The 25667-nt window shown below is 64.7% G+C and overlaps 2 protein-coding genes across 5 annotated transcripts; one reads left to right on the top strand and one right to left on the bottom strand.

The window, feature by feature from the left end:
- The first annotated feature begins 7153 nt into the window (after positions 1–7153).
- UNC5A (unc-5 netrin receptor A) lies at positions 7154–19864 on the top strand. Of its 4 annotated transcripts, none has more exons than XM_063168983.1 (16): positions 7154–7268; positions 14975–15196; positions 15326–15469; positions 15544–15647; positions 15759–15939; positions 16053–16220; positions 16409–16573; positions 16665–16853; positions 17272–17571; positions 17663–17750; positions 17830–17998; positions 18070–18303; positions 18398–18547; positions 18643–18807; positions 18892–19067; positions 19275–19864. In XM_063168983.1, the coding sequence occupies exons 1-16, from the start codon at positions 7154–7156 to the stop codon at positions 19432–19434; spliced, it is 2730 nt and encodes a 909-aa protein (XP_063025053.1). In that variant the 3' UTR covers positions 19435–19864. The 4 variants fall into 4 exon arrangements, with proteins under 4 accessions (XP_063025053.1, XP_063025051.1, XP_063025054.1 ...); XM_063168981.1 differs by lacking the exon at positions 7154–7268 and adding an exon at positions 9307–9603; XM_063168984.1 differs by lacking the exons at positions 7154–7268; positions 16053–16220 and adding an exon at positions 9307–9603.
- A 63-nt stretch (positions 19865–19927) lies between these two features.
- On the bottom strand, positions 19928–25277 carry HK3 (hexokinase 3). The gene is made up of 19 exons (XM_063168980.1): positions 25180–25277; positions 24902–25054; positions 24746–24782; positions 24506–24668; positions 24045–24193; positions 23757–23888; positions 23373–23649; positions 23111–23294; positions 22786–22941; positions 22433–22666; positions 22040–22344; positions 21823–21962; positions 21554–21673; positions 21373–21468; positions 21151–21250; positions 20845–21028; positions 20617–20772; positions 20228–20461; positions 19928–20100 (listed from the first exon to the last, which is right to left on the bottom strand). The coding sequence occupies exons 1-19, from the start codon at positions 25275–25277 to the stop codon at positions 19959–19961; spliced, it is 3060 nt and encodes a 1019-aa protein (XP_063025050.1). The 3' UTR covers positions 19928–19958.
- Positions 25278–25667: the final 390 nt, after the last annotated feature.

Here is a 25667-nt window from a genome sequence, read left to right on the forward strand (position 1 = left end):
GAGCCTCGCCACGCGATGGTGCCGCTCGCCCGGCCTTGGCGGCTCCGGCGCGGCAGGGATGGCAGCCTGCCCTGCCTGCGGTGCGGTCTGTCTGTCTGTCTGTCCGTCCTGCCCTGCCTGCGGTGCGTTCTGTCTGTCTGTCTGTCCGTCCTGCCCTGCCTGCGGTGCGGTCTGTCTGTCTGTCTGTCCGTCCTGCCCTGCCTGCGGTGCGGTCTGTCTGTCTGTCTGTCCGTCCTGCCCTGCCTGCGGTGCGGTCTGTCTGTCCGTCTGTCCGTCCTGCCCTCCCTGTTTGGTCCCTGCCTGCAGTGGGGTCACAGCGCTACCCCAGCCGCCCCCACTCCAATCCCCCCCCAGAATGAGAGACAGGCAGGGCCACGCGTGGGGCTGGCAAAGCTGAAACTGGAGGAGGGATTGCAGAGACCCCCTGAAATGCACCATTAATGCCCCTCCCCAGCAGTGACAGCATCCAGTGTGTGAGAGGCAGGGGTTGTCTGTCCCTTTGTCCTTTCAACCTACTGCACTGTGTCACACGGCCCTGTCACTGCCCCTCTAGAGCACCCTGCAGCCAGGCTGTCCTTGTCCCCACAGCCCAGCAAGGGCGTTGTGCCCATGGGGTGCCCTTGCCCCATCACGTCACAAGGCCAAGGTCAGCTGGGGCAGGGGGGGTGCAGAGGCTGCTGCAGTGCCGTGGTTCATCACCATTCTCATGTAGCCACAGTGGGATTTCTTTTGATTGGAAAAATAATAGGAGCCATTTATCTCCATGGCTTTATGGGTTCCCATCAGCCCTGCAGCCCAGCCAGGCTGGGGGGCTGGCAGTGCCCACCCAGAGCCTGCCCTCTGGGGACACAGTGACCTTCATCCTCAACTTTTGCACCCCACAGTCCCTGTCTGAGGGCCAGAGGGTGCTGGGGGGGCACAAAGTCACCCCCTGGGTGGGGACAGCAGTTGCCAGGAGCCACACAGGGAGTACAGCAGTGCCAGGGCTGCCCCCGGCCTATCTCATGCTGGGCAGCTGTCCCAGCTGGCAGCCGAGCTGGCAGCCCTGTCAATAATAATAATTAAAAATTAATACTAATCAAAAGGGAGAGGCAGATGGCAGCAGACATGCGGCAGGGCTGGAGGTGGGGGTGGGAGGCAGGGCAGACAGAGGGGCTGCAAGGACAGGGCTGGGGGGGGCAGGAGTGCTGTGGGGTCTGGTGGGGATGGGAGGAGCAGGTCAAGGAACCCACATTGGCATAAGAGGGGTGGGGGATATGGGGCTGGGGCTGCTGTGGGGCATAGCAGGAATGGGATGGACTCTGCTGCTGCAGGGATGGGGTCCTGTGCCCCCATTTCCGTGCAGGAGTTGTGGGTCAGTGGTGCTGGGTGCCCACGCTGGGTCACCTTGCCAGCCGCTGGCATGCAGCCATGGCCAGGCACTGCCAGTCCAGCTTCTCCCTGAGTCTCCAGTTCTGGCAGCAAGGACAGATCATGCCCCTAGCACACCTCTGGTGCAGGCACCCATTCCTGCAACCAGTGAGTGCTGCAGGGTTAAAATCCCCCAGAAAACTGGGGAAGGAGCTGCTGGCTCCGTGCAGGGCGCGTGGGCCGGGGAGGAACAGGCAGCGCTGGCTCACCGTGGGAGTGGGCAGGCAGCGTGGCTGCCAGCACTGAGGCTGTGCCACGCTGTTCCCGCAGTGCCTGAGCCCACCTGCCTGCCCTGTCACCCAGGCAGGGCCCAGGGGACTCTGCACCTTGCAGGAGAGCTGCGGGTACACAGGGGACCTCTGTCCCTGGCTGCCGCCCACATCCGCCTGCATTCCTGGAACGGAGCTCCCCGTGCCCTCGCTGCCAAGCCCTGGAAGGGCACAGGCTGTGCCCACCCTCCATTCGGAATCACCGTGGCGTGCAAGGAGGGGTACCCAGGGTGAGGGGTACCTACAGCACACGGTTCCCATGACAACCTCCCGGCAGAGACAGCAGCGGTGCGGGAGATGCGGGAGGTGAGGGGCCCGTGGGCCTGGGCAGGGCTGGCAGGACACAGAGGGGCACAGCACAGGGGCTGCACCTCTGCTTCTTGCTCCCCCACTCGGGCTCTGCTGCTCCATCCTGTTTCTCGCAGCCTGGGGCAGGCACTGCTGCTGCAGGGCTGCTGCTGCCCTCCAGCTGCAGCTGCGCGGTGGGGAAGGGGTTAAATGCCTGCAGGGCCGTCCCCAGTGCCAGCAGCAGAAGAGGCAAAGACGGGGACAGAATCTCCTGCCCTGCGCCTCAGGGAGCCTGTACCTGAGAAGGGTCCTTTGCTGTCACTTCTCATCTGGGCGGATAGCGGGCTCCGAACACGGCTGAGCACTCTCGCTCCCCGCAGGGACGGGCTGGCGCTGCTCGCTCGGCAGCGGCGGGCGGGGGCAGCGGGCGGGTGGGATGGGGACAGGGACGGGAGCTGTGGTCACAAACCTGCAGGCATGGCTGCGGCATGGGGCTGTGCAGACAGTGCCACCAACCCTTTGGGGTGCGTTATCACGGCCTGGGTGACCCCAGATGGCTGCACGTGCCCACAGAGCCTTCATCTCCACGAGTCACCGTGTCCGTGCTGTCCCTGAGAGTCTGGTACTGCCCCTGCCCTCACCCCCTCCCTCAGCGCCCACAGTGGATGCCACAGCTCCGAGGGACCACCCTGACCTCCCTCAGCACAGACACATCCAAACATCAGCACCACCACGGGGAGCAGCCGCTCTCCCGGTTCAAGGGGAGCAGGTGGCAGCCCCGAGGCTGCGGGGACACAGGGCAGTGCCTGTCCCTTCCCTCCTGGCCCTGTGCGCCCCGCTGTGCCCTCACAGGGGGCTGCCGATGCTGCACCCGCAGCCATCCCTTTCGCGGGGCCGGGGCTGCCAGGCTCCTTGCGTGCCCCAGCTCCTCAGCTCTGGCGGGGAGGGCTGGAGTTTCCCGGGCGGTCGATGTGCCCATCGATCCCCACAGCTCTGCCGGCTGCTCTCCCACCGCCCTGATAATTAATTGGCTGCTGCTGCTGCTGCTGTGGGAGTGCTGGGCACGGGGTGCTTGGGCTGCCTGCCCTGCCTGTGCCCTGCCCTGCCTCACCCTGCCTGCCAGCACAGGGGCTTTGCCCCACTCATGTCAAGGAGCCAGCACCCACTTCAGGCCCACCTGTACCACAAAGTGGGGGCTCTGTGTTAGGCTGGGAATGGGACTGATGGGCCCAGGGCAGGGTGAGTGCTACAAAGGATGCTTGGGGACAGCAAATGGCCACTTGCAGCCCGCTGGCTGCCCATGCCCAGAGCAACCTCGCACTGCTCACAGCTGTGCCCACCCTGCCTGCCCCCAGCCTGCTGTGGGGACAGGGATGGGGACTGCCTTTGTGCCAGTCTGTAATGAGATTTCTGCTTGGCTGCCTGGATAGAAAATCCCAGCCAGAGGATGTGAAAGGCTTCTCCAAGCCCCAGCAGCCTCCTGCCCCTGCTCAGAGCATACAGAGGTGCCCCTGCCCCAGCACCCACGGAGCTCCCAGGGGGGCATCAGCACCAGCTCCATCCTGAGCACCCACTGCAGTGCTTGGGGTGGGTCATCCTGGGTGCCAGGATCTGCATCCCACTGCTGGCAGATGTTGATTCTCTGTGGTGAAGTCCTGGCACCCTGGTTCTGAGTCTGCAGAGCTTGTGTTTGCAGAGTGGCACCATGCTGTGCTTCTGGCCACTTCATTTTCCCCCACAGCAGCAGCAAATCCATCTCCTCAAAAAGCTGGGAGTGACTCTTTGGGTGCTCAGGGCTACAAGGAACAGGCTGTGCCCAATGGGCTTTGTGCACATCCTAAAGGAGCCCTTCCCACCCCCAGCACTGTGCGTCGTTAATCTACTCTTGCAAATGGCTAATTTTGAAAATCCTCTTATCAGAATTAGGTCCTCAACATCCATATTTATTTACTTTTCATTTTCATAATCTTTCTGCTCCTTGTGTGGCTGGGGTTGTTCTTACTGGCTCCATTTCTGAGCATCCCCGTGCAGGATGACACCTGGGATGTCCCACACCGTGCCACGTTATCCCAAGCCAAGCTGTCCTGTGCCATGCTGTGCTGTGCCAAGCTGTCCCATGCCAGGCTGTGCTGTGCCATGCTGTCACCTGTCTGTAACACAGCACACGTGTTCCTCACACCTTTGGCTCTGCCAGTGGTACCATCAGCACCAGTGCCCACCCTGCTGGAGCACCCTCTTGTCCCATGCCCTACAGAGCCCTGCCTGGTGCCAGGGCTGCCACATGCTGCCCTGGGGCCCTGCATTATGCATTGTTTACCCATCAGCACCTTCCCTGTTTGTAACTCAATTAAGCAGGCGCGGTTTTGCTAATACAATGGTGTTTAATATTCGCCTTCCTTAAATACCACAAATGGAGAGGGAGGCAGCGCACGGGCGATCCATTATACATGAGCTCAAATATCTACTTAAATATTTGATGGGAGTTTAGAAAATCTCAGGGCTGGCCTTGCCCGTGGCTGCCAGGGCTGGGCAGGAGGTCGGGCAGGGCACAGGGCCCTTGCCAGGCTCCGGGGGGGTGGGAGCTGCCTCAGCCCAGCTGGCCCAGGCTGAAGGGGCACCTGGGGCGTGTGGTGAGAGGTGAGCCGTGCCAGGGAGCTGGCATCCCCAGGGAGCTGGCAGCTGCAGCCCACAGGGGCTGGGTGTACCACTGCTCACCAGGTGATGCCCTCCCCCCGCCTCCACCTTAATCCAGTCGTTTTCAGAAGAAAGCCCTGACACAATGGCTGCAGCACGTGGCTGAGCCATGACCGCGGAACACTGGAGAGGAGAATTAATTTTTAATTCCACCTAATTACTCTGAGTAATAATCCATTTACAGCACCCAGTAGGACCGGTGTTTCTGGCATCCCCCTGGGGCTTGCAGGACACCCAGGTGCTGAGCATGTGGGGTTGGAGGCCTGGGGCTCTGCAATCTTCTCCTCAAAGACTCTGATTCCCGTGGCTCCCCATGTGCTGCAGCCCCTCACAGCACCCTGCAGGTGGGCAGGGGTCCCAGATGCCCCCACGGGCATGAGCCTGGCAGACACTGACCCTTGGCAGCAGGACTCAGGGCTCTGGCAGCTGCAGAGCAGGATCTGGCTCATCCATCCCTTCAGTTTTTCCTCAGCAAGAGGGAAAGCAAGTGGAATTAAAAGTGATCTCCTCAATCTGTATTAATTAGAGTTTATTCATTCGTCAGTGCACCCTGCCACTTCTCCACTGATGACCCAGCCACGCTGGCCCGCAGCACAGGAGGGACAATGCAGGGTGACACCACACAGCCTTGGCATGGCACCGAGGGAGCTGAGAGAAGCTGAGGCTGGGCTGGGCACCACCAGCACCCCCAGCTGGGCACGGGGACGGGAGGATGCAGTGGGTGCCCAGGGGGTGGGAGTGTTGTTGCTGGCACTGCCGGCGCCGTGCCAGGAGCAGGAGCTGGAAGCCATCCCGGGAGAGAGGTGCAAGGAGCAGATGGGGCTGGGCTGGCACCGCACGTGGGACCCCCAGCCCCCTCCCCACCAGGAGGAGGGGAGCCCCGTGCTGGGTGCCCACCTCAGGTGGTGCCATCTGCACTGGGCACCCCAGCTCGCCCCGTCCTGCTGCTTGCCTGGGGCTTTGGCACCGGGGGAGCCCGAGCTGGAGGTCCCGGCACTGCGGGAGCTCGCCCCCGTTCCCATGGCAGCCCCCCGAGCTCATGTGCAGAGCGGTGACTTCAGCAGGAGCAGATGGAGCCGCGAGGAGTAAAAACATCCTGTTTCCATGCAAATGCCATCAGTAATAACGAGCCAGCCTGAAGGAGGGCTCTTATTGCTGCACCACAGCTCTGCTCACAGGGGCTGGGGGGCTCCTCTGCCACTGGCCCCCACCAATGTCCAGGCAGATGTCCCGGGACTCGTGGATCTGCCTGGGGCAGCATGGTGGGATGAAAATGGGCACCCACGGGTGTCACCCCACAATCTCTGCCCTACCTGTGTGCGTGGCTGGACCAGGACTGCATTGGCACAGGAGGTCGCAGGAGGTGTGTGGTGATGGGAGATGGCTCTGGCCTCGTCCCAGAGCGGTGCTGGCAGTGGGCTCGACTCTGCCTGGCCCTGCCAGCATTGCGCTGGGGTGGAGAGAGGCCACAACACAGCCGGTGCCACCCGGGAGAGCTGCGCTGGCTTCACACACGCTTCAGCTCTTGGAGGCATCAGAGCAGTTGTTAATTGTTCCTGATGCCGCTAATGAAATTATTGCTGCACGACGCTGGGAGCCACTGCCTGGCCCCTGCTGCTGGGGACAGGGCTGCTCTGCACAGCTGCCACAGGCTTTGGCTGCACAGGGTTTGGGGAGCACCCCGGGCACCCCAGTACGGCCTCAGCCCGCTCTGACCTTTGCCCCTTGCCCACATTGCCGCTGCCCGCTGGTGACAGCAACGCTGCTCGTGGGCACCTTGGCAGGGTGCAGGGAGGGGACAGAGAGGGAAGGGGCCACATCCTGCGGCTGCATCCCCTGGGAGAGGCCAGTGTGGCTGAGCGTGGGGTACCTTGAGGCCAGCAGAAAGGTGGGGTCCCACAGGTGACCCACGCTGCCGCAAAGATTGTGGTCCCTCTTCTGTGACGTTTCCCGGGGGATGCCAGGCTGGGCTGGGGTGCATCCCTGGGCATCACCCGGTGGTGCAGCGGGGCTGGGGGTAGGGTGGGTCGTGGAGGGGAGACGAAGCCGTAGCAGGTGTGAGCTGTCCCGGGGGTGTCCCGGGGTGCGCAGAGCCCGAGGGCGGCCCGGAGAGGGGAGTGCCGCCGTGCCGGGGATGCGCCGTGCCCGGGGGGATGCAAGCCGGGGGCGCCGCGCCGCTCTGCGCTCGGGGACGGCGCGGACCCCCCGTGCGGGCTCGGGTGTGTGCAGAGGCGGGGGTGCGGAGCCAGCGGGGGGAGCGGTGCCGGCGTTGCGGGCGGGGGGCGGCGGCGGGGGCGCGCCCAGCTGTTGCGCCGTCCCTTCCGCGGGCGGGTCCGCGCTCCCGCCCCGCATTGGCGGCGCCCGGGCGGAGCGGAGCGGCGCGGCGGCGGGCGGCAGCCGCGGCGGGGCCGGTGGCGGTGGCGGGGGCGCCATGGCCCGCTGAGGGCGGCCCGCCCTGCTCCCTCGGCCCGCAGCGCTCCGCGGGGCGCGCCATGGGTGCGCGGCCGCCCCGCCGCCGGGCCCCCCCCGCCGCCGCCGCCGCCGCTGCCGCCGCCGCGCCGGGGCCGCTCGGTGCCCTGCTCGCCGCTGCCCTGCTCGCCGCCGCCGGTGAGTCACCGCCGCCGCCTCCCGCGGGCACCGCGCGCTGGGCGGGAGGGGGGAGCGGCGGCGCGGCGGAGACCCGGCACCGGGACCGGGCGCCGGGCAAGGTCACCCGGGGAGCGGCGGCGGGTGCGCGTCCTGCGGGACACCGGAGCCCTCCCGGGGACGGGGACCGCTCGTTCTCCGTGCGGGATGCCCGCTGGCTGCGGGAGGTTCGGGTGCTGGTGGGGCGCCCTCCCGGAACGGGGACGTGTCCCCCGCCCCACGGCGGCACTGCCGCCCCCCGCCCCTCGCCCGAGCGTGTCCCGCCGGCGCTGCCCCGCACGCTGCCCGCACCGGGGCGTTCTGGCGCTCCCCGCTCCCCCGGGGCCCTGGCAGCGCCGGGCAGCGGTGCCCGCAGCGCACCTGCCCCACGCGTGCTGTCCCTGCCCCTGCACAGCATCCCTGCCGCTGGCACGGCGCTCCTGCCGCTGCCATCACTCGGCCGGGACACGGGGGACCGCGGTGACGGGACAGCCCGGAGGGTGCCGTCACCCCGCGGGGGTGCGCGTGGGTGGTCGTGACGCGGGGAGCATGCGGGACTGTATCGGTGCTGCTGCAGACGCGGACGGTCCGGAGCACGGCTGCCCCCGGCGATGCCCCCCAGGGCAGGACCCGGCGGGAGCGGGAGCGGCCGCGGGGAGCCCCGGGCTCGGTCGCTCCGGTGGCCGGTGCGTGGGGTCGGCGGGCGGGAGCGCGGTGGGTGCCCGGGGCTCGCAGGTGTCACGGCAGACGGGAAGTGGCGGCTGCAGACAAAGGACCGGGCTGGGGGCGGGGAGCTGCGCGGGGCTGGACGTGAGCTCTGCGGGGTCCCGTGGGGGGGACGGGACCCCCCCTCTGCGCCCGAGGGTCCCCTGACCCCCCGCCCGCCAGCAGAGATGTCCCCTGGTGTGGTTTCAGTGCGCTGATGGGGCTGCAGCCCCAGTGCTCCCACAGCCGTGCGGGCATCCCCAGGGACCTGCGTTCCCAGCACGGCCCCGTCTGCAGGGGGACGCTGCAGAGACGCGCCGTGGGTGGCACCTCTTGGCGGCGGGGGACTCTCTATGAGGGTGCTGTGGGTCTCCAACCCCAGCTGGGCACGGACACGGCCGTCCCCGCAGCACCCGCGGGAACTGTGAGGATGGATGGATGGAGGTGGGGGACAGAAGGGCAGGGGGTGCACCAGAGCACCTCGTGCCAGCCCTGTGAGGAGGTGTGAGCAGCCCGGAGGTGCCAGCCTGGCTCGGGCAGTGTGGTGTTGTGCTGGTCCCCATCTCTCGCCTGGCAGGCAGCTCACAGCCAGCCACGGCACGACTGAACCCAGTCACCTACACAGCCACTGCCTGGCACAAACGGGGCAGGCTGGGCCTCTGCTCCAGCCTGGCAAGGCATGGCACAGCGTGGCGTGGCACAGCTCCCCTCACCAGGCTCGTCAAGCCACAGGCTGGGAACAGTGAACCCAGGTGTCCAGGAAAGGGCCCCTGCCTGCTGGTGGAGCAGCGTCCCTGGCTGTGGGCTGGTGAGAAAGCAGCGAGGGCTGGGGGTCACCCATGGGCGGCAGGGAGGGGCGAGCCCCCAAGGTGGGGTCTGCCCTGCTCCGCTGCTGCACCGGCAGGGGGGCAAGGGCAGGGGGGCAGGGTCCTTCCCAAGAGCTGCCCCTGGCACTGCTGTATCGTGGACCCTTCTCCTTGGCATCATTGCAGCCAGTGCCAGGCCCTAGCCCATCTCCTGCCCCAGCCCCACAGCGGCTCCTGCTCCAGCTCCTCTGGCTGGGGCCAGAGACTCTGCTCCAACAGCACACGAGTCATGCTGTGCTGCTGACTTCCCCAGGCTGCCAGGGACCCTCAGGATCCAGCAGACAGCCCCCAACCACTGCACTCCACAGCCTGATGCCCCACAGCCTGGCACCCCGGGTCATTGCATCATACAGCACCTACAGCCTGTGCCTGGCTGGGCACGGGTGGCTCCGTGGGGCGGGCAGGGCTGGAGTGGGGCAGGGCTGGAGTGCGCCGGGCACCGGGGATCTGCCGGGCACCGGGGATCTGCCGGGCACCGGGAATCTGCCGTGCCATGCTGGCTGTCAGCACGAGCACGCGGCAGACGCAGCCTGCCCAGGGCTGTTTGTTCTGGCTCGGTGCCACGCGGGGCTGGCACTACATCAAAGCGTGTGGAGCCTGGCAGGTGCTTGCGGGAGGGAGCCGGGATGCTGACGGTGCCACCAGGGGCTGGGCACCCCCGGAGTCACTGCAGGCTCCTCGTAGCCTGGCCCACCGGGTGGCCAGCAGCACACCAGACCACCCTGTTAGCGATGCTGGTGCCCAAGGTATGTTGGCATGGGGATTGAGGGCTGTGCATGTCCCACTGTCCCCCCTTCCCTGTGCCCAGGGGTGCGCCCTCCGTGCCAGCACTGCTCTGTCTGTCAGCACAATCGCTGGTGCATGGATTGCATGTCTGCCCGTGGGAAGGCTGAGGTGGGCTGGCTCCAGACTGGGCACACTGGGACCCTGTCCTCACCCAGTCAGTCCCAGTTGCCCAGGACCCCTTGGCTCTGCCATCTGCCTGCTCTTTGGGTGCTGCTCCCAGGGGGTGTCAGGCAGGTTGCTCCCCATGGGTCCCCAGACCCTGCTCTGCTGGGGCTCCTGCAGGATGGGGTTCTCAGGTGCCAGGTCCCTCAGACAGCCCTTGCTGCCATAGGGTTGTGAGGTGCCAGGGCTGCCATCACCACTGGGTGACACCCGTGGGTGAGAGGGGAGAGTCTGTGGGGCTGGACACTGGCACTGGGACCGTTGTCCCCTGCCCATTCTGGTGGGATGCAGGACTGAGGGTGACCTTGACACTCCTCCCGTGGGACCAGGGCTTGGCAGAGCTTTTGCTTCCCATTGTCAGTTAAAGGAGAGCCAGGAAACCCTCTCGGCTTCCCGGGATGGAGACCCCAGAGACAGCTCCTGCATGTTGCACTGGGCCAGCCTTGCGTCCTCAGCTGGGCTGGGGGACCCCCTCATCCTCCGCTGAGCACGGGACCCCTTCCCCATGCCGTGCTGCTGAGAGGGGCTGGCAGGCCTTGGCACGAGTCCTGCTGGCACAGCACAGAGGGTCTGGGCTCTGTGGGGCCCTTCGGCTTCCCAGAGCCGGTGGGAACGTGTCCCCTCTCGGGCTCTGTGTGTGCCTGGGGCAGAACACCCAACACCGGGTCCTGGAGCTGGTTTAGCCCTCAAGCGGGCAGAGGTGGTCCCTGGGGAGGGGCTGCCGGGTCCGGCTGCCTTTGGTGGCGCTGGCACCATTGTCCTCAGCCCCTGGGCATGGTGCAGCGGGGTCATGTGCGGGCACAGCCAGGGCAGGCAGCCCCGGGCGGGCGCTGGGAGCCCTGCCCGCCCTGGCACATGCTAATTGCATGTAACGGGGAGAGCAGTATCAGCTCAAATCCCTAATTAGGCAGCTCCATTGTCATGCAAACCCGCCTAATTCATTCACAACCAGCACTCGCTTCATCAGCGCCCAGACGCTGCCAGGCACTCACCGGGAGACGGGCACCCCCACCCAGCCTCCCCCCGGCCCCGGGGCTGGCACACGGGGGCCACACACGCGAGGGGCCCGGACAGTGGCCAGCTCGTGGGGACACAGTCCAGGGTAGGGGGGGCACGCCCGGGACACGGTGCCCCTTGGAGCGTGGAGGTGGCGTTGGCATCGTGCGCCCGTCGTGCCCGGTGCTCAGCACGCGCCAGGCTGGCCAGGGGCCAGGTCCTGCTGCCCAGCACTGGCATCCGACCCTGCTGGCGCTCTGCCCAGCCCGGGCTGGCACTGGCACCCGCCTGGCGTTGCTGTGGGGCTGTGTGGGGTGGGTGTGAGGGAAGTGTTTGCCGATGTCCTGATGCCCCGGGTGAGGCTCGGAGCAGCTGGGCAGTGCTGGGCAGTGCTGTGGCCCTCGCCTGGGGGGTCTCCCAGAGACAGCAGCAGCTGATCGTGCTCAGAGCCAGCCTCTCCCAGCAGGACGGTTCCCAGCTCAAAGCCTCAGACGAGCTTTTTGATTGTGGTGAGTTGTGCCAGTTCCCTTCTCTGCACCCCGCAGAGAGCAAAGTGCCAGCGACGGGGACTCCTGCGTGCAGGGCTGGCACCCCCGGGCTCCCCTGGGAACAGCTGGGCACCCTCTGCCCTCCCCCTGATGCCCACCCTTCCCTCGTTAAGGCCGGAGCAATCAACAGCAATTATGGCTTTAATTACCTGATGCTGGGGCGAAGGCTGAGCGCCAGCAAAGTGCGAGGAAATCTTTCATGTTAATGGTGTGCCAGGCCTGGCACACTCGATGGATGGGGCACCAGCTGGGAGCGAATCTGCGGCTGCAAAGCCCACGGGGATTCGGGAGGTCCATGGATGGGCACAGGGCTGCAGGCAGGGGCTGGCACTGAGGCCCCAGAGGGGCAGCAGCAGGCAGGGGAGCACGCAGAGGGTGGGGGCACAGGGAGGATGGGGTGGATGCTCCATCGGGGGTGGCTGATGCGGTGGGCAGCAGTGTTCGGGCAGACCCGTGCTGCTGTCCCACTGCAGGCAGCCGCCTGATCCCTGCCAGGGGCAGCTGTGGCTCCCTCGCGGGGGCAGCTGTGCCCGTGGGCACCCAGTGGCGGTGCCGGTGCCGGGGCTGGCGCTGCCGCAGCCTCTCCTCACCAAGAGCACGCTGACCTTCTCGGTGTCTCCCCGCGGCAGGCACGGAGGCACCCCCAGGCTGCTCCCGGCACTGCTGGGGGCTTTGGCACCGTCACCCAGGCAGGGTCAGCCCCTGGAGGGGCAGAGGGACCATACTGGGGCACCCATGGGAGCCTGGTGTGTCCCATCAGTGCCCCCCCCCACCCCCAAAATGGGCAGTGCGGTGTCCTGCGGCCTCTCCTTGGCCAGTAACACCAGTACACCTGGTGTTGCTGCTGCTGGGGAGAGGCTGTGTGACCACCTGGGGTGGCAGAAAACAGGGGGAGCTTTGTGCATGGGGGGCAGGAGCAGCTGGGGGTCCCACAGCGCTGTGAGGAAGGCAGGGGTGGGTGCCAGAGCTCACAGTGGGGTGTCCCCATCCCCTCTGCACCCTGAGCTGGCTGCCGCAGACTCGTTCCCCAGCCCACCACCCTTCCCCTCCATCAGGCACCGCTCCTTAGCCCACGTGTTGGGGGGATAATTGATATTAAAGCCCTGCTTAATGCACCGACTTTGCAGGCTGAGATTTATCGGCGCTGGAGCAAACCGAGCTCCCAGCCCCTGCTCTGGCTGCGGGGAGAGCGGCCCAGGCTGTGCCCGGCCACGGGGAGGGAGGGGCGGGGGGCGGGTGGAACCCAGGGCCCCCCTCCCCACCGCGCCCGCTCGTTCCCCGCCGTCCCCGCCGAAGTTCCCCGGTTCCCTTTGCCAAGGTGACATAAGCATCTCGCCTGTTTCCATGGCAACGCAGCGGCAGGTGAGCGCGAGGCGGATGCGGGAGCCGGCACGCGCCACGTGGGGGCCGCTGCCCACGGGGCGCCCACGCTGAGCCCGCACCCACCCAGGGCTGGGGGGCACCCACAGGGCACGGAGGGGCTGCAGAGAGCGGGGCAGCCGTGGGGTGCGGGGAGCCCGTGCTGGGGGAGCGTCTGTGCCGTGGGAGATGCCCGCGCTGTGGGGAATGGCGGTGGTGTGGAGGGGCCCACAGGGCATAGAGGGGGCTGAAGGGCGTGGGGATGTGAGGTGCCCAGAGTGTGTGACATGCTTCCACCGTGCATGAGATCGCCGAGGTGTTTGGATAACTGTGATGCGTGGGGTGGTGGCCACGGTCCACGGGATGGTCACAGGGTGCGTGGGGGGCTCGTAGTGCCCACGGTGTGTAGGGTACCCATCATGAGGAGCGTGTCTGTGGTGCACGGGGTACCCAGATCATAGCTCCCCTGCTCCCTCACAGGGCTCCTGGCTGTGCCACATTGCTCCATCCGTGCCCACAGCACAGCACAGAGCCTGGCACAGTGCTCAGCAGCCAAACATCCAGGCTGGGCAGCATCCTGCCTCTGCTGCTCACTGCACATCCCCAGCTCTGTTTGCTGCCCATGCCCCCCCGCCCTGCCCACAATGCGCTCAGCACCCCGCTTGGGTGGGCAGCTGCGGGGGCTCCATCGCCATCCTGCCTCCTCCTCGCCTTGCCGCTGGTCCCAGGCTCCCTGCGCCCCTGCACTCAGCCGTGATGGATAGACACGCAGCTCGGCAATCGCTGTACTCATTTCACGTGTGATTAAAAAGCCGGTCCCGCAGCACAGTTCACCCGGCGCGTCTGCCGGGCGGGAGGCAGCCGCGACGCTGTGCAGCAGCAAACATGGCATTTCATAAATAAATTGGGTTTATTTACCCGGAGCCCACATGCCAGCACGGGCAGCGCAGTGTGGGCACCCGCGGTACCCGAGCAGCAGGCACAGCGGTGGGTGATGCGGCAGGGACAGCACCGCAGCACCGGGCACCGCAGCGCCGGGCACCGCAGCGCCTGTCCGTGCCGTGACCCCCGGGCCGGCCTCAGGCTGCGGCTGGGGGGGGTCGTTAAACCGGTGGAATATGAAATGCCTGTATATCCCCGACAGGAGTTTTAATTAAATTAATTGCCAGTGACATTGTAAAAGTGCTGATGGGGTAATAACCGGCGCGTTATGGTCGCCGTTTATCTTCCCCGCGTAAATTAGCTGCCGCACCTTGCCCGTCCCGGCGGGCATCGCGGCGGGCTCGTCCGCACCCGCTGCCCGGCTCCGAGGGGCCTGAGCCGGCCGGGGGAGCGGCAGGGCCTGGAGCCTCCCTGGGGGCTCAGGCAGGGCCCAAGGGACCCCCGTGTCGCTCCCGTTCCCGTCACACAGGCGGCCGTGCCGGGCGGGAGCCAGCCGGGGTGGGCACAGGCAGTGGGGTCCCACGGGCACATGGGGAGTGGCTGGTGGTTGCCAAACGAAGGTACTTAATTACTGCGCATTCCATCCCATTTAATTGCTTATTAAATCCTAACCAGCCAATTAGCAGCAGCAATTACAGCTTCATTCAGTGACACAATCGCTATTTTATCGTTTGTTAATCAAATGCTTATTTAGGGCCCTGGTTTATTAACTCTTTCCACAGCAGGCACCGGCGGGGTGGGGGGAGTAGAGACACCTGGCCTTGTCTGGGTTGGGGGATGTGGATATCATGGGAGTGTGCCATGTGTCGTGTCCCCAGCACTGCTGTCCCCATGGGGGCACGTGTGTCCAGCACTGAGCCATCCTCACCACCCTGGGGACAGCCAGCCCCCATGTGCTGTGTGAGTGTCAGGGCCACAGGATAGGGCACACTGCTGTGCCAGCCTGCTGTGTCACCACCACTTGCCCAGCATCCCTGTGCCACTCTGGGGTGCAGCAGGGCAGGATGTGGCTGGTCAGTGTCTCTCAGTGTGCTGGAGAAGGGGGTGGCAGGCGCCCCGGAGGCGTGAGCGATGGCCCTTGTTGGTCACACTACATTTCCTTTTCATTAGTGCTAAGTGTGGACATGAGGGATCGGCAAGGGTTCAGCGGGCACAGCCACTGCGTGGCTGCTTTCCCTGATGGATGGCAGGGTGGGACAGGGCTGCCGCACTGCTGGTGGAAGGGACACTGGGGAGGCACAGGGCCACTGGCACGTGGCTGTGCCAGTGTGGGTGATGTCCCAGCCAGGGCACGTGGAGGTGGCCGAGCCCCATCTCCCCACAGGTGCTCAGCAAAGCGCAACCGTGGCCAACCCGGCGTCTGGCGCATCCTCGGACCTGCTGCCACACTTCCAGCTGGAGCCGGAGGATGTCTACATTGTGAAGAACAAGGCAGTGAGCCTGGCCTGCCGTGCCACCCCTGCCACGCAGATCTACTTCAAGTGCAATGGCGAGTGGGTGCACCAAGGTGACCACGTTACGCAGCACAGCACCGACCGCAGCACCGGTGAGCGCCAGCAGGAGCGGCAGTGCCAGCCCCACTCCTGCGGAGCCACATTTGGCAGGGCTTGCTGGGGCTGGGGCATCGGGGACAGCTCCTGGCATGCCAGTGTGACGTGCCACTGTCCGGTCCCAGGGCTGCCAGTGATGGAAGTGCGCATCGAGGTCACCCGTCAACAAGTGGAGAAGATCTTTGGGCTGGAGGAGTACTGGTGCCAGTGCGTGGCCTGGAGCTCCTCCGGCACCACCAAGAGCCAGAAGGCCTTCGTGCGCATCGCCTGTGAGTGTCTGCGGGTGTCTGGACTCTGTGGGGCACCGGCCCCAGCCCCCCATCTCACCCCTGTGCCTCCCCAGATCTGCGCAAGAACTTCGAGCAGGAGCCGACAGCCAGGGAGGTCTCCATTGAGCAGGGCATCGTGCTGCCATGCCGCCCTCCCGAGGGCATCCCCCCGGCCGAGGTGGGTCCCTGCAGCTGGGCAGGACAGGCTGTGGCTAGGGATACCCCTCACCCAGGGCGATGATGTGTGTGATCCCAGGCAGGCACCCAGTGACATCCCTGTGCCCTACAGGTGGAGTGGCTCCGCAACGAGGAGCTGGTGGACCCAGAACTGGATGCCAACGTCTATGTGACACCAGAGCACAGCCTGGTGCTGCGTCAGGCCCGCCTGGCCGACACCGCCAACTACACCTGCGTGGCCAAAAACATCGTGGCTCGTCGCCGCAGCGCCTCCGCTGCCATCACTGTCTACGGTATGGCCCCTCCACGCCAGTCCCCACCACGCTGCCCTGGTGTCACTCTCCCTGTCCTGTCCCTCCCTGCGTCCCCTTAGCGGCAGGGCGCTGACGGGTCCCTCTCCACCCAGTGAACGGCGGCTGGTCGACGTGGACGCAGTGGTCAGGCTGCAGCACCAGCTGTGGACGGGGCTGGCAGAAGCGGAGCCGGACGTGCACCAACCCCACACCCCTCAATGGGGGTGCTTTCTGTGAGGGCCAAAACGTGCAGAAAACCGCCTGCACCACCCTCTGCCCAGGTACCTGCCCTGCTCGGGGCACCGCCACCGCCCCGTCGTGCCGATGCTGCACTCCCCACTGCGCCCATTGCAGTCCCCGTCCCCACCAGGTGTCTTGTCCTCCAATTCCCCTATGTGTCCGTCTCTGCCAGCCCCGGGGCAGGGAAGGGGGGTGGCAGCAGGGCGCTGACCCCAGGCTGTGCCTGCAGTGGACGGCGCCTGGTCGGAGTGGAGCAAATGGTCGGAGTGTGGGGCCGAATGCACCCACTGGCGCAGCCGCGAGTGCTCGGAGCCAGCGCCGCGCAACGGAGGCCGGGATTGTCATGGCCCCGAGCTGGACACCCGTAACTGCACCTCTGAGCTCTGCACCCACGGTGAGCACGATGGGGATGGCAGGGTTGTCCCCTGGCAGAGGGGACCAGGGGGTGACCATGTGTGCTGATGCCCTGTGCTGGCCCTACACAGCTGCCCCCGGTGCAGAGGACGTAGCGCTATATGTGGGGCTGGTGGCCGTGGCCGTGTGCCTGGTGCTGCTGCTGCTGGTGGGGGTGCTGGTGTACTGCCGCAAGAAGGGGGGCCTGGACGCTGATGTGGCTGATTCCTCCATCCTCACCGCCGGCTTCCAGCCCGTCAGCATCAAACCCAGCAAGGCTGGTGAGTGAGAGTTGCAGGGACAGTGCACCCACACTGGGACATGGTGTCCCTTGGACCTGCAGGTGGCCATACCTGCCAGGGGGTCTCTGGGCAGGGGCTGTCTGCTACAGGGCATCCCCCGTAGGTGGGGGTCTGTGCCCTGTGGGTCCCTGATCTTGAGTTGACTCTTTACCTTATGGGATATCCTGACCGAGGGACGGGAACTCTGCGTCTTAGAGTCCCTGACTGTGGGATCAGTGCTCTATGCCACATAGGGTCAGATCCTCAGGGGTGGTGGCTGTGCCCTATGGGGTCCTCACTATGGGGCAGAGATTGTGTGCCCCATGCCCTCTCAATCTGATTGTGCCCGTGTATCATTGCTGGAAACCCCCTGTTTCCTCCTTGCCCTGGCACCACAGTCGCTTGCTCTGTGCTGCAGACAACCCCAGCCTGCTCACCATCCAGCCAGACCTCAGCACCACCACCATGACCTACCAGGGCTCGCTCTGCCCACGCCAGGATGGCCCTGCCAAGCTCCAGCTGCCCAACGGGCACCTGCTGAGCCCGCTGGGTGCTGGACGGCACACGCTGCACCACAGCTCGCCCGCCGCCGAGGGTGCTGACTTCGTGGCGCGGCTCTCCACGCAGAGCTACTTCCGCTCCCTGCCCCGCGGCACCAACAACATGGCCTATGGCACCTTCAACTTCCTGGGGGGCAGGCTCATGATCCCCAACACAGGTACAGCGGGGTGAGGGTTCCAGAGCACTGCCCAGGCCAGGCAGGGTCCTCATGGGGCTCACCCCCTGCCTGCACCCCTCTTCCCACCCAGGGATCAGCCTGCTCATCCCACCCGATGCCATCCCACGGGGGAAGATCTATGAGGTCTACCTGACCCTGCACAAGCAGGAGGAGGTGAGGTAGGTGCTGGGGCTGCTGGGGCACGGGGCTGTTGGACAGGGTTCTGTCCTCACTCAGCTGCCCCCATTGCTGCCCCAGGCTGCCCCTGGCTGGCTGCCAGACGCTGCTGAGCCCCATTGTCAGCTGTGGCCCCCCCGGGGTCCTCCTCACCCGCCCCGCCATCCTGGCCATGGGGCACTGCGTGGAAGCCAGTGCTGAGAACTGGAGCATCCGGCTGAAGAAGCAGTCGTGCGAGGGCACGTGGGAGGTGAGCAGGGGCGAGGGGTTTCAGGGATGGAGGAGGGACAGCCAGGGCTGAGGTGCATCTCTGCCCGGTAGGACGTGCTGCAGCTGGGCGCTGAGCCGTGCACAGAGCTGTACTACTGCCAGCTGGAAGCGCAGGCTTGCTACGTGTTCACGGAGCAGCTGGGGCGCTTTGCCCTGGTCGGGGAGTCCCTCAGCATGGCGGCCTCCAAGCGCCTCAAGCTGGTCCTGTTCGCGCCGGCCGCCTGCCCCTCGCTCGAGTACAACATCCGTGTCTACTGCCTCAGTGACACCCAGGACGTCCTCAAGGTACAGGGTCCCCAGCCTGCCCGTCCCGGCTTGGAGCGAGAGCTGCGCTCCTGGTGTGCGGCATCTCCTGCCTGACCGCTGCTTGTGCTGGCAGGAGGTGATCCAGCTGGAGAAGCAGCTGGGAGGGCAGCTGATCGGAGCCCCCCGGGTGCTGCACTTCAAGGACAGCTACCACAACCTGCGCCTCTCCATCCACGATATGCCCAGCTCCCTCTGGAAGAGCAAGCTCCTCGCCAGCTACCAGGTGAGGAGTCTGGCCGGTGTGTGGGGATCTGGATAGAGGTGTAGGGAGGTGTCCCTTCAACTCTGACACCCCCCAGCTCTGTCACCCCACTGCAGGAGATCCCCTTCTACCACATCTGGAGCGGGCTGCAGCCCTTCCTGCACTGCACCTTCACCCTGGAGCGCCTGAGCACCAGCACTTGTGAGCTGGCCTGCAAGATCTGGGTCTGGCAGGTGGAGGGAGACGGGCAGAGCTTCACCGTCAACTTCAACATCGCCAAGGTGAGGGCAGGACTGGGCCACTCCTTGGGGTGGCCATAGCGTTGCCTCACATCCCCTTCCCTCCCTGCTCATGCTCTCCCCTAGGACACAAGGTTTTCAGACTGGCTGGTCCCTGACGAGGTGGGCACGCCGGCTCTGGTGGGCCCCAGTGCCTTCAAGATCCCCTTCCTCATCCGCCAAAAGATCATCAGCAGCCTGGACCCGCCGGGCACACGGGGAGCTGACTGGAGGACACTGGCACAAAAGCTCAACCTTGACAGGTAATGCAGACTGAGGACATTTCTGGGCCTGGGTGGTATGCTGGATGGGGGCAGGGGTTCTGGCCTCATCCTGCACCTATGGATGGATGCTGGAATGCTGTGGGATCCCAGGAAAGGGCTGCTGAACAAGGTGAGGCTAGTACGGGGCTGATAATGGGATGTGGAGCCATCCCTGTGCCCTGACATGGTCCTTCTGTCCACTTCCAGCCATCTCAGCTTCTTCGCCTCGAAGGCCAGCCCTACAGCCATGATCCTCAACTTGTGGGAAGCACGGCACTTCCCCAATGGCAACCTCTCCCAGCTGGCTGCCGCCGTGGCCGAGGTCGGCAAGCAGGACGGTGCCCTCTTCTCGGAGGCTGAGTGCTGAGCATGGTGGGTCCCAGGGGACCACCACCATGGGGCTAAGGGGGGCCCTGGCTGGCCCACCAGGCTCCTACTGCCCCACAGCGCACGAGGAGGGCTACCTGGCCCCCTTGGGAGGGCAGGATGCCCCTGCCCCGTGGCAGTCAGGCCCCTCCAGCACTGTGGCATCGGGACTCAGCCCAGCCCTGGGGTCCCAGAGCCCCATGGTGGGGGACTGGGGGGGCACAGGGTGTGCGTCGTGCGTGCGGTGCCGTCGTGGTGTCTGCGTGTGGGGCCAGGCGGCCCCGGGCCCCGTGCCGTGTTGTGTAAAGCCCGTTTTTTTAATTCTGTATTAAGTGCATTCAAGTATTTACACTTGGCCTTATGTAAATAGCGGTGCCGCGGGCGGGGGGTCTGCCGGACGTGAATGTAAATAAATTCGATATATATTGCTACGTGGGGCTGTCCCCGGCCATGCGCTGCCCCACGCCCCTCATGATCCCCCCAGAAGCTGGAGATGCAGACCAGAGAGCTTTATTGGAATGGTGACTATTCCTTGGCCTTGGCAGCGCGATCGGCCACAGCTGCTACGAGCGCGGCCCCTTTCCCTGAGCCATCCTCTGACAGCATGAAGGTCACATTACACTTGGGTGCCAGGTCCTTCAGAGTCATGTGGAGGTTGTTGGAAAAGCTGGGCAGGATGGAAGGGGACGGTGAGGACTGATGCTCCCACCCTATGCACACCATGCCTCCCACCACAGATCTCTTCATTGGGCAAGGATGCCCCATGGGTGCCTGCTGCCCCTGGCCCCACTCACCATGGGTGCAGCTTGTACAAGGTGCCATCCACCCCAACAGTGACAGACAGTTGGTCCACGCCTCGGCTCTCCCGCATCTTCTCCACCACAGCAGCCAAGCCAGCAGCGCAGAGCTGGGCCGCGCGCAGGGACACGGTCTGGCACACCTCCCGCATCAGCACGCAGTCCTCAAAGCTGGCATCGAGCTCCAGTTCGTTCAGGATGGTCCGGATCTGCCGCAGGGCCAGCCCATTGCTGTCCAGACCAATGCCATTGTTAGCAGCAGAGTCCCCATCCCCATCACTGTTCCCATCACCCTGTCTGTGCCACATCATGTAGCCTGGCTCCTCACCTGGCGTTCTGACACCCCCACCCTGGGTTCAGGGAACCCATAGGAACCCAACACTCACAGCTCGATGGTAGAGAGGAATTTGGTCTTGAAGATGTCCTTGGTCTGCAGTTTGGGGCAGGGTTTCCCTTGGAACAAGAGCTCTTTCTCTGTCATTACCACCAGGATCTGACGCACGATCTCGCCCAGGTACATGCCGCTGATGAGCTTCTCAAACCTATCCAAGGCACAGCCTCAGCTAAGCACAGCCACCCGCTCCCACCCCCTCTGCCCCAGGGCCCTCACCCACCTCTGCTTGCCCGGGTTGATGGTGGTTTCATCCACCACCAGGTCGAAGTGGGTGAAGAGATGGTCTAGGCAGCCGTTGTCCCCAAAGGCCCCCCACTCCATGTTGATGCACATGCGGCCCTGGTCCCCCTCCACAGTGCCCACGTTCTTCATCTCCTCCATGTAACAGGCATTGGTCCCTGTCCCTGCAGGCCCCATGCTGGTGTCACCCCCATAGCAGGTCTGGTAGAGGCATGTGGCCATGCCGTGGGGGGTAGAGGGGTGGTGAGGAGATGGGGAACTTCCTGGATGCAGAGATGCTCCTCACCCACAATGAGGCCAATTTCACATTTGGGGTCATCATAACCACAGGCCATCATGGTTCCCACTGTGTCGTTGACCAGAGCCACCACCTGCATCCCTAAGTGCTGCCAAATAGGAGATGGAGACACGTGGTCTAGTGGCATCCAGACACCTCCTGGGGCGGACACTGTCTGGATGCAGGTCCCCCTACCCTGAAGACAGGGACAGGCCACCAGACATTCCCTACCCGTTTGCGTTTGGCAGCGTCCCGCAGCAGCTGGACAACATCCTCTCCGACGCAGCCTGAGGCGCTGAAGCCTTTGGTCCAGGTCAGCAGCAATGCCTGCAACAGTGGCCAGATCAGGAGCCAGGGCAGCACACATCCTGGGGTCCTTCCCACCATCCTGGTGCTGGAGCCACCCCCTCACCTTATCCAGGCCCACTTGCTGGCAGGGGAAAGAGAAGGTGAAGCCAAGAGGCAGCATCTGTGCCACCAGGTTCTGCTTCGTCTGGAAGTCTATGATGCAGTCGATGATGTGGTCGAAAAGCTGTGGAGAGTGAGCATGGTGAGCATGGCCTAGGCTGGGGCAATGCTGGGGGGCCTCTCCCAGCCCCATCATGGCCCCATGGAGAGCAAGTAGGGAGGCAATGCCCACACCCTCGCCCCAGGCACTGGGTCACAGGTCCTCAGCCTCACCTCCTCGCCACTGCCCTGCATGACGCCAACTGGGATGACGTAGATCTCGCTGGCCATGGTGATGCCAGCCTCTGCAATGCGTACCACCAGCACACGGAAATTGGTTCCCCCCAGGTCCAGTGCCAGGAAGTCACCTTTCTCTGCGGGGAGCCAGCACAGTGCATTAGCAGGGCCACAGCCTCCTCAGCACCCCACTGCCAGTGTCCCCGTTCCTTACCAGTGCCATCAGGTGTGTGAGTAACGTAGGTGGGCAGCATGCGGACAGAGGCACTGGGATTGGTCTCCTTACCCAGGCCCCGATCCATCTCCTGCCTCATCAGTGTCTGGACTTTCACCAGGTCATCGTGGCTGAGCCGTAGCGGGCCCAGCACCTCATTCACTGCACGGCGCTGGGCTGCCAGGCGCAAAGCCACTGCTGTCACCATGGCTGCCCCCCGCCCAGAGCCATCTCTCGAGGCCAGGATGGTGGCCATGCACTCAGGGGCCAGTAGTCTTGACACACTCACCACGATCTCCTCAAACCTGCCCAGGATGAAGAGGATAGCATGGGCTGGGTGTGAGGCATCTCACTGGGGTAGCACCCCACTGGGAGCCCTGTGTTCCTCATCACCTGGAGTAGCCCGCGAACAATTCTCCTTCCACCCCCACGTTGACCATCAGCGACTCCAAATCCCGGGTCTGGCACATGTAGCTGAGGATGGCAGCCAGCCCAGTGGCGTGGAATGTGGCAGCACGCCCCATCACTGCCCGGCAGATCTGCTGCATCCGGCCGCAATCCCGCTCGCTGGGCTGTAGCCCCACCGCCTCCAGAATCCTCTTAACTTCAGTTATGCTGTCCTCGTTGCTAGAAGGCAGATCACAGCCTTGCAGCAACCTGCAGGTTCACCAGCCCGCAGCCAGGAACACCCATCCATCACCCCCCATCCTCCCACCCTCAGCAGCTCCTGGTCCTCAGACACTCACTTGACAATCTCTTGAAGATGTTGCATTGTGAACACACCCTTCTCCTTCAGGACAGCAGTATCAGTCCCAGTGAACATAGCTTTCTCAGCAGTCAGGGCAATCAGCACGTGCCTGACAATCTCCCCCAGGTACAGGGTGCCCACCATCTTCTCAAACCTGTGTGAGTTTGAGTCACCATGGGAATCAGTCATGCCTCCCTAGCAGCACCTCTTGGCCCTTTAAGAGCACCCAGGAGCATTGCAGGGGAATGAGTGCTCCTCTTGGTGGGGCTTGACATGCTCAGGGATAGATAGGGAGCCTGTCTTTTCTCGGGGAGAAATAGCACCTCTTTTCCCCAGGGTTGGAAGATTCCTCATCCACAGCTTGATCAAAGGGTGTGATGAGGTCTTTCAGGGTGCCATCATCCCCAAAGCAGCCCCACTCAGTGTTGACACACATCCGCCCGCTGGTCTCCTCTGTTGTTTCCACCAGGTACGCCTCGGCCATGAAGCAACAGTTGGAGCCCTTGTCTGCAGGAGTGATGGGGCTGAGCACCAGCACGGCCCCCCAGCAGCACCATCACGGCACGTGCCGTGCCCAGGTCTCACCTGCAACCATGGCGACCTCACAGGCTCTCCCCTCCATGCTGCAGGTCATCATGGTGCCCACAGTGTCATTCATCAGGGCAACAACTTCCACATGGCGGGACTGGCTAGGAGCAGATTGAGAAGATTTCCTGCCCTTAAACCAACCGCCTCCCCCACTGGCCTCCCCCTCTTTATCTGGCCAAGCGTGCTTATCGATGGCTGTCTGCAGCATTTCCACCACATCCTTCCCCACCATGCCACTGCAGTTGAAGCCCTTGGACCAGGAGAGGAGTTCTGCCTGTGGAGAAAATGTAGCAGAGCCATTGACCTCCGGTACCAGGACGGTTCCTCTCCCCACTGCTGCTGTGCTGTGGTCACAGCCTGGGGCAGGGCTCTCCCCCTCACCTTGTTCAGCTGTGTCTGTCGGCAAGTGAAGGGGAACACAAAGCCCAAGGGGAGGTATTGCTCAGAGTTGGTGTCAGGGCTGCTGGTCTCAGACAGGAACCGGGTCACGCAATGTGCAATGAAGTTAAAGAGCTGCAAAGTTATCACTGGGGGTAAGGGCTGCTTGCTTTGCTCAGTACCCAGGCTGTGAAAGGCAGCCTTGAGCTCCAACCAGCCCGGTGCCCTGCCGAGCCTCCGTGATGCTGGGCAGCCCAGCACCAGCCACCCTTTGCCATGGCCTCCTCATACCGCTTCCCCCTCGCCCTGTGTGATGCCCTCTGGCAGGTCGTAGATCTTGTACATCATTTGGGGACTCAAGTTTCCATCTCCATAGAGGGTCACCAGCAGGGTCCGAACCTGGGTCTGGCACAGCTCCACCACCAGAAAGTTGCCCTTCTCTATGGGGAAACAGAGACAGTGTCAGGCAGAGGCCTTTCCTGTGGCAGATCTCCCAAAATCTGCTCCTTGCCCTCTCCCAGGGATAGTCACTGACCCAGGGAGGAAGATCCTGAGATCCTGAGACTCTCAGAGGGGCCAAGGGAACAAGCCTCTGGCTACTGCCCCTGCACTGGGGAGTGGCAGAGAAGCTTATGGACCCTGTAACTGATCCAAAAGTGGTTTACCCCTCCCAGCATCCCCAGGTCAACTCCAGTGAGGTGTGCAGGGCTGCCGGTAGCAGAACAGTTCATCCTCAGGCTGGGCTGCCTTACCAGTGCCGTTGGGAGTGGAGCAGATGTAGGTGGGCAGCATCCGCACTTTGGCGTGTGCATGTGTCTGGCGGCTCAGCCCCTTGCACATGTCCTGTATCATGTGGCCCTTCATAACATGCAGCCTCTCCAGTGGGATGCTGAGTGATCGCAGGGCTCGTTGTATCTGGGGACGGTGCATTAGGGCAGAGGTGCAGAAACTAAGGGCAGGGAACTTACGACAGGAGCAGGTACAGGCCTTACCGGTGTGCTGTGGGAACTATCAGGATTGCCCCCTAACCTGCATGGAGGGAGGTGGCATGTCACCCACTGACCTCTGGCCTGCAGGACAGGACAAATGCCTGCCCTTGCCCAGGCACACAGTGGGGCTGGGGGGCCTGTACCCAGCTCTGCTCCCACCTGCTGTCTATGTCCATGGCCATTGAGGGGTCCATATGGTCGTCCTTGTGCGGTACCTTCCCACTGCCTCTGCGGTCGTGGAGGAGAAGGCTCTGCCCCGTCACGGTCATAGGGCTGAGTGTGGGGGCGGAGGAAGCAGAGGGTCCCCACGACCTGCAAGAGGCCAGAGGCTGATGTTTGTCCCCTGCAACAGCCTGAGGGATCCGGGGAACCTAGCGGCCCCTCCCGGGCCCCACAGCGGTCTCCGCAGGGCAAGAGCCGCTCGCCGGCCAACGTACCGGCTGTCCTGCTCGTGCGCGCCCAGGCCTTGGTCTGCTCTATCCGCCCCGCCGGGCCGGCCATTTTGGGATGTGGGCCGGGTGCTGCGACTGCCCATGGCGGCGAGGCAGGGGCCGATGGTGGGGGCCGGTGTTTGGAGCCGGTGTGGGGCCGGGGCCGGCGGTGGCCGTGGCCGGGGCCGGTGTAGGGGCCGATGGTGGCCGGGGCCGGTGTAGGGCCCGGTGGTGGCCGGGGCGGCGTGCGGGGCCGGCGGTGGCCGCGGCCGCTGTGAGGGGCCGTTATGGGGCCGGCGCCCGTGCCAGCGAGAGCGGGGCCGTTGCCGCCGCCGTCACCCTGGCAACAGCCGCGCCCAGGCTCGCCATTGGTCGGCCCGCCGCGAGCCGGCCCCGCCGCGGCCAATGGGCGGCGCCGCTCCGGGCCCCACCCTCGTGAGGGGCCGCTCCCCGCTCCGCGCTCCCGGCCGCGCGGCAGCGCCGTTTAAAGCCCG

Source organism: Melospiza melodia, chromosome 14 (genome assembly GCF_035770615.1).
Source record: "Melospiza melodia melodia isolate bMelMel2 chromosome 14, bMelMel2.pri, whole genome shotgun sequence".
NCBI classification, from domain to species: domain Eukaryota; kingdom Metazoa; phylum Chordata; class Aves; order Passeriformes; family Passerellidae; genus Melospiza; species Melospiza melodia.